This window comes from Morone saxatilis, unplaced genomic scaffold (genome assembly GCF_004916995.1).
Source record: "Morone saxatilis isolate NCDOM2014 unplaced genomic scaffold, NCSU_SB_2.0 Contig2, whole genome shotgun sequence".
NCBI classification, from domain to species: Eukaryota; Metazoa; Chordata; class Actinopteri; family Moronidae; genus Morone; species Morone saxatilis.
The window spans coordinates 4,624,402-4,635,192 of NW_023339762.1; the positions used below are offsets into that span (position 1 = coordinate 4,624,402).

General features: G+C 40.8%; 2 protein-coding genes and 3 non-coding genes across 6 annotated transcripts in view; all 5 read right to left on the reverse strand.

Moving 5' to 3' along the window:
- Positions 1-877: 877 nt before the first annotated feature.
- arpin (actin related protein 2/3 complex inhibitor) lies at positions 878-5,916 on the reverse strand. The gene is made up of 6 exons (XM_035665709.1): positions 5,778-5,916; positions 4,365-4,440; positions 3,778-3,910; positions 2,771-2,977; positions 1,420-1,580; positions 878-1,063 (listed from the first exon to the last, which is right to left on the reverse strand). Exons 1-6 carry the CDS (start codon positions 5,867-5,869, stop codon positions 1,055-1,057), a joined length of 678 nt encoding a protein of 225 aa, XP_035521602.1. The 5' UTR covers positions 5,870-5,916; the 3' UTR covers positions 878-1,054.
- Positions 5,917-7,102: 1,186 nt separating this feature from the next.
- The window catches only part of fam169b (family with sequence similarity 169 member B), a gene marked incomplete in the record, with an annotated part of 6,295 nt that continues 2,606 nt past the window's right edge, over positions 7,103-10,791 (reverse strand). For both annotated transcript variants that reach the window (XM_035665708.1, XM_035665707.1), the window contains 4 exon segments: positions 7,103-7,464; positions 9,532-9,602; positions 9,759-9,884; positions 10,395-10,577. In XM_035665708.1, the coding sequence (XP_035521601.1) occupies positions 7,132-7,464; positions 9,532-9,602; positions 9,759-9,884; positions 10,395-10,577 (713 nt within the window).
- Positions 7,909-7,980, reverse strand: trnac-gca. Its single transcript has one exon. It is a non-coding gene; the product is annotated as a tRNA-Cys (tRNA).
- trnac-gca lies at positions 8,338-8,409 on the reverse strand. Its single transcript has one exon. It is a non-coding gene; the product is annotated as a tRNA-Cys (tRNA).
- On the reverse strand, positions 8,941-9,012 carry trnac-gca. Its single transcript has one exon. It is a non-coding gene; the product is annotated as a tRNA-Cys (tRNA).

The window sequence follows — 10,791 nt, forward strand, 5'->3', positions numbered from 1 at the left end:
CTGTGCTCCAATGACTGTTGAGTTTTTCGCACAATTCGCAGCCACTGCAGTTTCTCCCTCACCCTTGGGAGGGGAGGGTGAAGCAGGTAAATTGCAAAAGTGACATTCCGGTATATATATATATATATATATATATATATGTACTTAGGATGTAACAATAGATATTTTATCTTCAAACCATCTTCATCATTCCTTTCATTATCATACACTGAAGGAACACAACGCTTCTTGCTCTGTGCTAGTAACAGTTGAACAAGCCTCGGTCAACATTCCCCTTTCCTGTACTTCGATCGAGTCTCACGCGCCGTAGCGGATGGATCGTCATTGTTGAAAGAGAGCGGCAGTTAGGCGTGTGTACAAGCAAACAGGCCCACGATCTGTTGAAGAGGATTAAAAAGTAAGAAAGCTGACGCAATCCACATTCGTTAGGACGTGCTAGCTTAAAGCCAAACGTTAGCCAGAGAAGCGCCAACCGTCGTAACTACGCTTCTAGCATCAATTTGCTAAGGAGGAAAGAAGTGTCGTGTGTCTTGGGTTGGCGGCGAAGCAGTGCGAGTGTTGTAGCTCTCACGGCATGTATCTAAGTTAAGGAAAGGAGAACATAGGCCAAGGTTCTAAAAGGGGTGGGACTTAGCAAGGGTCAATTAATACCATAAAAATCTCACATTTACAGTCTGGATTAAACTCGGACACAAACAGACAGAGCAGAAGAGTGAGCCGAGAAAGACTGAAAAGGAAGCCATGTAAACGTAGGGATCTAGTCCAAAGTCTAAAGAAGAGGGGCGCAGTTTCAAAGACGCAGTCCGCATCACAGCCAGCAGCCAGATGCACTCCATAATAGTGGAAGAGTCTAGTCCCATACCGCAGAAGTGATGCAAGGTTTTTTTTTTCCAGCCCCAAGACCACATATGTAAGAGGTTCAGTACCCTAGTGAAATGTCCAGTGAGCCCAATCTAAAGACAGAGAGAGACAGAGAGAGACAGGGCGGGAGCCAAGCTGAAGCAGTTCAACCTGGAGACTGGAACAGGGCCAACTCTTCAGGCTGATGGTTTCCTCAGTCCTCCTGAAAGAGAAACAAAATGGGAGAAGTGAGCGTCCTCTGGTTTCGGTTTGTTTATGACTTTATCTGCTTTGTGTACTGTGAACAACAGTAACACTTCCTGTTATGTCAAATCAGAGTTTATAGCTATAAGTATCACATGCACAGAGAGGTTGAGTTCGCTTACTCTGGCCATATATATTTTTAAAATGCAAATTTACATAACGTGCAATAACTTTAGCAGCCTATCATACTTTCCTGTTGCCTCGTCAGTCTGGAGCTCAAACATTACATGAATAAATCCGGGGTAATAATTGCGGCAGATTTTATTCAGCCCCTTTATGTGAGTTCGGGTTAGTTTTTGTAGGTGTCCTCCTCACCCATTCATCCTCCTCTGCTCCCGCTCCTTCTCCTCCTTGCTTCTGAGCGGCCGCGTCCGCTTTGTTGGCCATAATCTTGTCGGTCCACGACGCGCCGGCCTTCTCATCTCCAGCAAAGTTACACTTGGTCACCGTGCCGCCGTCCACTTTGGCTAAGGAGACTGAAAGCACAAAAGTACGTTCAGAAAGGGACGCCACAACGTCCTTCAGAAAAAAGCAACAGGCATGAAACACACACAACTAGATATAAGAATAAAGTATTATAATCAATAAAAGTTAAACAAAGAGAGGTCTAACAGAAGGGTCTCAAGCTCCTTCTTAAAGGTGTTCATAGATATAAATTAAATATTCATGACGAAAAAAGAATTCAAAGAATCAAGGTTCATTTATTCATGTTACACACACATAGAACATTAACACAAATGTTCAACTGTCAGGTTATAATAGTTACCTCAACTCAAAAGATTTTTGACAAACACTGCTGATTAAATACTACTTATTTATTTATATATTTTACTTTTGCCACAGTACAAATAAAAAATACAAACTGAAGTCAGTGTCACTTAAAATACTAAAGCAACTTGATGAAGAATGTTGTTTTACTGAAATTGAGTTAGTTCTACTGTTCATTTTTAATGTAATTAGTTTCAACAATTTTTTTGTTACATTTTTTAAAGTGTACTTATGTGTCCCTATTCAAATAAAAGATAAAATAAATTAAAAAATCCAAAATTGATTTCTTTAATTAACGGTGTCTTTTCTCACTCTCCTCGGGAAACGTCAACATGCTCATCCGGCCGTAATAAATCTGGGCTGAAGATGTGTAAAAGTAGAGGCTGTGAACAGGCCGAAGCACTCCACTCCACTCAGAACTGCTGATTGAATATCAAAGGGCTGGATGACTCTTCTGAATCTGAGAAAGGTCAAACTCTGTTCATTCCCCTTGAGGTTACTTATGAAACTTTGAAAGAGACCGGAAAAACAAAATTCAAGTTTAATTTCATTCACCCCCCAACTGCCACGGAGGTCGGCGCTGGGACAGGCTGGACCAATGTGAAGACCATGAAAACCAAAGGGACCCTCTGGCTTTGAAAAACAGGCCTATCTTATGTAGTCAGAAAACAAATTAAAGAGCGCTGACCAAACCTCGCACTGCATGTGTCCCCTAACAAAGATCCACTTTACACTACTAGCTTTAAATGTATAGCCTGAAGCTTTAGCAGGGCTCACACTACAGTGTATTCTTTCCTTTTTAGGCTTAATGCGACACACTGGATGCACTGTTTTCTGTTTTCAGTGATAAATATGTGGATTGGGCTTAGCAGCTAACAGCGTGGTAATACAGACTCACATATGAAAGGACTGTTTCCTCTGGTCTTCAGTCGTACGTCCTGTCCTGTTTCCAGCTCTGTTTTGTCCATCTCTGACTCCGGGTACCAGAAGGCCCAGGTCCCGCTGGGTCGGTGCCTGTCTGTTATCTTCACCAGCTCGGCTTTGTTCACCATCAGCGACAGCTGCTCCTCAGACACAAGGTCTGACTCCCCTTTAGCTTCCACCTCTGTATGGACACAAAGTATGCACCTAAGCCAGTGAAGTTAGAAGGAATTTAGGGTTATGATCATTTTTGCCAAAGCTTTACAGGTGTTCGTGATGGTTTCTTGATTTTGAGGGGTGTAAGAAAGCCACAAATAAAAAGTAGGCCTATATTTCAGCATTTTGTTCACATCTGTGAAGAATTTTTAAAGTTTAGACTATTAAGTAAGATCTAAACTCTGAAGACGTGAACACAAGCTATATTCACAGAGCCTTTACTCTCTGATAAACTGGTGCTGCTGGTCCTGCTTTAGAAAAGTACGAAGTTAAAACAACCAAAGAGCTGATAGAACAATGAGGGAAAAAAACTGAATTTGTTAAACAAGAAGCCTATTAAGTGTGTATGGTTGTTAAAAATACATAAAACAGACAGAATTGTATAAAAAGTTCCTAAAAATATAAGGACAACTCCTTCACAGGAAATAATCTGCTAGAACTTCATCCAAATCGTAAAACTAACAAACTTCCTGCAGTTATTGTGTTCACTGTTTGGGCTCAATGTACAGTTTACAGCAGGTGTGCAGCCTTTAGGAAAACAATGCTGCAAAGTGAGAAAACACAACCGAATACAGCAACACGCACGATTTAAGGGTGCAGGTACAGTGGGACTCAAACACACGCTGCCAGAAGAGACTGTGACCTGACCGCGTGTCTAATGGCCGCTCGCTTGCCCATCCTGACTCTGCACTCCGAACACAATGAAAGTTTTGCGAGGAGAACAGAAAATGCAAACATCCACTGAGACGTTTGTTGTTTTCCACTCACTGTAGGAGGACATGAGGAAGCCGGTGTTGACCTTCTTGGTGTCACTGAAGTTTGGCTCGATCTCCTTCCCGCTGGCATCAAACTTCCTCTGATGGATGCGGCTGGGTTTGATGTACAGCACATAGTAACGGACCTGCCAGCGAAAGAAGAGAGAAATAAATAAACACAAACAGAGTGTGGTTGTGTTTGGTCGGTCTGTGTTTATGCTCAGTCTGCTAACACTGATAAGGAGTTCTCAGAGGTGGTGAAAGACGAGACACGGTCTGGGGAAATCCTCATTTTAAAAAACACTTTTACATGAATGACGGAGGCAGCTTTCTCAAACAGGGCCTTACTTTTAAGAGTTGTGTAAAAAGGTACAAATGAAAGCGTGAATGACTTCGTTATGCACACTGGTTCTCAACAATTGTTGCTCATCGTCCCCAAAACCAAAGGGACCCATACACACTCACAGCATGGAAGACCAAACAACCCTTTTTCTTTAGAGAAGGGAACGAAAGAGCGTCTGCATTTAGTTTAAAACTGAAAACTTGCAGGCAGATGAACTATTTGGTCTCCTGAATGGAGAGGAGGGCATTCTACTGTACCTTTTGATTGCTGTTGTCACTGATTGCATGTCTGGAAACATCCAGCAGCTTTCCCTCTAGAAGAACCCCCTCGCCACTGTGTGGAAGACAAATATATCAAATATTCACACCCTTCTACTTGTAAAATCTATCCTCTCCCTCGTATAGAGACCTGGATAATGATACCTACAAACCAAACTCCTTTCAACAGACGGACAGATATGGCAAACTGAACATTACGCTGGATGATGCTGATACAGAATGACAATGCTGTTTTGTCACATATTTTATGTTTACCAAAACACTGCAGCTTCTGTGATGTGGATGTTGCACTTGGCCTTATTGAGATTAATGGTGCAGCCCTAATTATTACCAGTAACGCCTTATTGATCGCTACGTCCCTAATATATACACATATATCTCCAGTCATATACTGTACTGTAGTTAGTGTATACATAAACACACACAGAAGCGGTAGAAAAGTAAAGGAAATAAAAACATCTTAATATTTGGGAGGTAACAATATGACAAAACCTAAAACCTAAAATGAGAGAAACTTGGACATGACTCTATATATTTCACCAAGAGACTGATCACTTTATAGAACATTTTTATGGATGATAAATCATTTCTACATTCATTTAAAAACATATTAAGGAGGTTATACTGTGTTTCCATTTGCATTTATGTATTCAATATTTTACCAATAATGATGACCATACACTGGGATGCAATAAGTTATTTTAACTAAACAAAATAGTTGAAACAGATTACACTAAAAATTTTAAGTAACAAACTTCATTTTTAAGTTTAAAAAAAAAATCTTGATGAAGCAGCTTTTATTAGTAATTAATAAAAAACTGACAGTAACTTTGTTTAGTTTTAGTAAGTTGAAGTAACATTCCTGATTAAGTACTTTTTTACTAGGTAGTTTGTTTTTTACTGTAAACATAATGAAGTGTCACTTAAAATGACTAAAGCTACCTGTTCAAGAATGTCTTTTTAACTTACAAAACTGAGTTAGTTTTACTTAAAATGTTCTCATTTTTTTTCCTTTTGAGGTTAAATGAACTATAGAAATCAGAACCTCACAAGATGCTGCCTGAACTGCAGTGAGACTGAACAAGAAACAAACAAGCTCAGCGGTTTCACTCTTTTAAAGACGTTTAAACTCCCGTGAACTGTTAAAGAGGGCGTTAGCTAGCAGGGACTATAACACCAATACACCATTAGTTATCGCTTTTATTGAAAATAAATGCTGACTGCGGGTTCATTTGAACAACCACTAACTATTTTTAACTAAATAATGTGTGAGGTGTGTACATTTGATGTACCTGCTCTTAATTTAGGTTAAAGTAAACGGCAGTGTTGGTGTTCCACACAACGAGGGAAGCAATGTATCCGACTGAGCCTGAACTCATCTCAGAGCCCTACCTTTCATACGTAGTGGGAGCCCACGCGCGCTCCACCTTCTCATTGTGTACAGGTTTGTTCTGTAAACACGTGTTGTGATAAATTCGGCTCATCTTTCATAAAACTCTTTTGTAACTTTTCCCTTCCAAGAAATTTCTCCTGTTTCCTGACTTCCTGTTCCGTGAAGCCGCGTGAGAGAGGTGCGCTCGGTTTTCAGACGGCACGTACCGGCGGCTGACAGCTGTGCAAGAGATGAGGAAAATGTAATATTTCATTCAGGGAAGAAAATAAATCAAAAGTTATGAATGACAAAGATAGGAAGACGACATTTTTACCTTTAAAGTCCAGATTATGAGGCAGTTAGTCAACATGTTTAAACTTTAAAAATAAAAACTGTAAAATCAAACCCACACCCATGTGCTTTCAGTTATTGTGGCTGACCTCAGGGTAACACTGCAGAGCTATGCTGGGCATTATGTCATCAAACTACATGCCAGTAAGAATGACAAATGTGTAATCTACACTGAATCTCATTATCTTAATTAAACATCTCAAAATTTTGACTCACCATTTTATGCGTAATTATATCATTGCCAACATTTTCCGTAATTTTCTTTTCCCTGGCAGGCACTGAGTTTGAGGAGCAAAAGTGTATTTGCCATAATGTGTTGATACATTTCAATAACCATATTTCCACCTTTGTCATTAGAAACTCAAATCCAGTTACACAGACATGCCGGGCTACTTTCCAACTATTTGCCGGTTGCTGTTTCAACACACAATTCAAAGTTGGCCCCTCCTGCCTGGCTCAATGAGCTAGACAGAGGGAGCAGTGGTGGTCAAGCGAGCGAGAGAGTGAATGAAGAGCGGGAGCGGCGTTAGCGAGAACAAAGCAGTGAATCAGATAAATAAAGCATTATTTTCTGATTGTTTCATGACGGTTAAAGTCTAAAGCAGAAATAATCAATCCATGCTGCACATTTAATTTATATATGACAATAATGTCTTGCTTCATCTGTGAAGTGAAGAAGGCTAATTCTAAAAGCTATTCTGGGAATTATGTGAGGTCACCAAACTCAATGTACTTAAAGGAATGATAAAGGTGTAAGTTGTCCGGCCCACACAATGATAACTGGAGAGTAACGGAGCTGTCAGCGAAGTGAAGTGGTGTAGTTTAGTCGGCCAGAATAATTAAAAGTGATAGTACTTGTATGGTGCTGTACTATTCCTTTATTCCTATAAAGGCCTGTAAACTTCAGAACAGGAATACAGTATGAAGGCCAGTGTGTAGGTGGATATAGCATCCTCCTAATCTGTATGAACAGTTATTCCTGAGGGCTGGTGTTGCACAATGCCTGCATCTGTGTCCGTGATTTCATGTCCTCCTGACTCGTTTGGCTCTCCTTTGTGTTTCTTCTGCCTCTGGCTTTTCTCTGCGAGCCTTTGCAGATAGAGAGGGCTTGGATATCAGAGCTTGTTCTGTGTCGTGGGACCGTGGTGGTCTGGTGGGAGGTCCAGGGTCTGGATCCTCGGCGTGGGCTGCAGGGCTACATCCTGTTCCAGAGTAGATCTCGCTGCTTGGGGAGCTTCCTCCTTGGCTTGCATCACAAGGTTTAATTTGTTGTTCAGAAGAGCCTGTTGCCAGTGGAATGTTCCCATTACAGGTGCTGGATGAGGTCAGGTCCAGTCTGCAATTGTAAGTCTTCATCTACAAAAAAAACAGAGCAGAGACATTTAGGCAATATAATGACACTTCTACATAGGTATTTCATTATCTTCATTATAACTGTTATGACTCACATCCCCCAAATCACACATAATTAAACTGAACTTTGAGTTTGCCTGTGATCTTGAGTAATTGTAGAAAATGTAGAGCTCCTTATGTTCAGAAAAAAGTCCACTGTACTCAGAGGTCAGTCTCTAGTTCAGATTTACAGTTTTTGTCATCTTTAAATTTTTCCAACATTTCCCAAAGTGTCTTTTAGCAGTCAGATAAAACATGTACCTAGTGACTGATTGAGGGAACAAGTTGGGATTCAGTGCTGTACATATATACCAGGGGAGCCAGTGAGTCATACTGCCAACCCTGTGGTTAACGGATAACCTGCTTACCTGCTGAGTGAGAGTGAGAACAAACAAAGACTAAACAAACAGGGGGCACTCGGATTTGAACCGGGGACCTCTTGATCTGCAGTCAAATGCTCTACCACTGAGCTATACCCCCTGACATACTTCCAATGACATCCGCATGGAATGGATACTTCTGAAAGGTTCAATAGAAACTGCATTAATATGAACAGTTGCCCTCCGCCAACTGCAAGACCTAAGGCATGATGGTTGTTGCTGTTAACAGATCTTGAGTGGCTATTAATAATAACAAAGTTTAATTATATAACTGAACATGGTCTGCAAACCACAGGTAGCCTGTGTATATTCTCTGAAGGCTGTTGTAAAACCATCTGACTGACTGACTGCTGGATTTTGTCCATTCAGCGGGTTTTTCATTCAGGTGTTTAGTTTGACTGTAGAAACATAGTGTTTCTAGCTACTGAACCACAGTTGTGTCAGACTGGAACTAAACAGGGGGCACTCGGATTTGAACCGGGGACCTCTTGATCTGCAGTCAAATGCTCTACCACTGAGCTATACCCCCCTGACAGCTACCTTCTTCTTTTGTGAACAGAATTCGTATTGGTTTGCCTTTCTCAACATTCACATTTATAATGGAGTACGTACCACATATCATAAAAATTAAATAATAATAAATCCTTCTCGACTCCCTCCCTTCCTCCCCATCCAACCATTTGACCTAAGGCATGATGGGAAATGCCTGGTTGTCGCCTGACCATGTTTTCCTAATTGTCTGTGTGATTTTAATATTTAACTCTAGATTGTAGCTGTCTCATATCCCATGTTAACAAACAGATCTTGAGAGGCTATTAATAACAAAGTTTAATTATATAACAGGCAGCCTAAAGGTGATCTAACATGATGGAAACATTTGTGTGACTTCCTGTATATTGTCTGAAGATTGTCTTAAAAATTTGACTACAGCTTTCTGTCCTGCTGATGCTGCAGTCCAATTTTCTACTTTTGTGAAGCTGGTATTTAGTAGCACATCATGCAGTTTCTGAGCAATGAACTCCAGCTACTGAACCACAGTTGTGTCAAACTGAAGCTAAACAGGGGGCACTCGGATTTGAACCGGGGACCTCTTGATCTGCAGTCAAATGCTCTACCACTGAGCTATACCCCCAGTGAAGTACTCTGTATTTTTTGGAGTACATACCACATATCAAAATATCCACTGAGCTATACCCCCTGACAACAACATACACATAAACACATTTGATAAATGACCACACCATGTACATCCTCAAAACCAAGCTGAAGGGATACTTCTGACAGGTTCAACAGAAACTGCATTAATGTAAACAGATACTGTCCACACTACGCTCTAATGCAGCGGTCTGAAACTCAGATTGATTCATTCAATTTAATTCAGTTTTATTGTATAGCTCCAATTCATAACACCATTTATAATAAAATAAATCATTAGTTTAAATACATTTAGGTGACTTTGCAGAGAACCCTTTTCAGTATTTTTCTGCTGATCTGTGTGAACAACAAGCCAAATTAAATCCACTAGGATATGATGTTGTAAGATAATAAAACATGATAACCTTAACACATATTATACACAAGATAAAATTCAATAAGAAATTTACAAGTGGGATTGGAGGGATTCTTTCACCATGAGAAGAGAGATCCTCACCTTCTGAGAGGAACCATCCCCTTCATTACTCTGTGTCTCTTCTGATGTTGGACTGCTCTCCTTATTAATACCTAGAAAGACACGAGGCCACATAAAAGTGAGGGTTACACTTAAATGTAGATAAGCTCAAAAAACACTGGAATCTACTATCTTTTGTAGTATGATATCTAAAATGTGAAATTCTTTTACACATCTAAACACATAAAAGTTGAACACATAATCTGTACCGAGAGTGTAGCGGCCGAGCTGGATGTTGAGCCAGATGTTTCGTCGTTGAGTCCAGCCCCCTGGAGCCTCCACCTCATACAGACGTTCCCGATGTTCCTCGTGCTGCTGCAGGAACCTCCTGCACACTGAACACACAGGAGATGCAAACACACAGCCTGGTAACGGGTTGCTATAGAGTGAGCTCATTTAAAAAAGAAAGAAGAGGTTGAGCAATCATCTGTGCTGCTTCTTAAAAATCTAACTTAAGCTTTCAGATAGCCAGTACCTGGGATCTCTGTAGGAATTGTGGGAAAGTTTGGGAATTGAGATTAAAATGCAACAGCATGACAAAATTACTTGATTTTGGATGTGTCATGACTTTTAGGTGTTTGATCTGCCGGGAAACATAAATACATCATTACTGAGTGCGTGCGGGTATGAACATTTCCTAATAATTTAGTTTAGTTATTCCCATATGGCATGAATACGTAACACTGACAGCCAGTGACAGAAAATGTGCATTCTTCTGCCAAATATGGCAAATCATCTGACAAAATTCTCCTCTAGATAACAAGGAAGAGGATGGGAAGGTAAATAAACAAATAAATAGGCTTTGTGGGGGGGATAAGGGAGGATAAAGGAGAACCTTAGCTGACCTGCCACCATGCTGGCTGATAATGGAGAGCTGACTCCCAAGAACGTCTCTGCAGAGAACGAGGAGCAGAAATCCTCCAGCATCTCAAGGCCGAAGCCTCTCCTCCTCCAGCTCTTCCTCACCAGCACCGTGTCCAGAACAGGCAGCAGGTAGCCGTGGCTGCTCCAGCTGTCACACAGGCTGCCTGAAGCACAAGCAGCAGAAGAGTTCCAATTAAAATGCTGATAGTGTAAAAAAGAGTTCAGATCACTGGGGAGGGGTGGATGGGGGTCAAATGGTTGGATGGGGAGGAAGGGAGGGAGTCGAGAAGGATTTATTATTATTTATTTATTTTGATATGTGGTACGTACTCCATTATAAATGTGGGCGTTGAAAAAGGCAAACCAATACGAATTCTG

Bases quoted from the DNA above. Each gene is read 5' to 3' on its own strand.
- arpin (XM_035665709.1), bottom strand. From the start codon at position 5,869: ATGAGCCGAATTTATCACAACACGTGTTTACAGAACAAACCTGTACAC. The intron at 3,911-4,364 runs GTACAGTAGAAT...TTTCGCTGGCAG, and splicing joins GTGACAACAGCAATCAAAAG to GTCCGTTACTATGTGCTGTA. The intron at 1,581-2,770 runs GTGAGTCTGTAT...TTGTGCTTTCAG, and splicing joins AGGAAACAGTCCTTTCATAT to TCTCCTTAGCCAAAGTGGAC.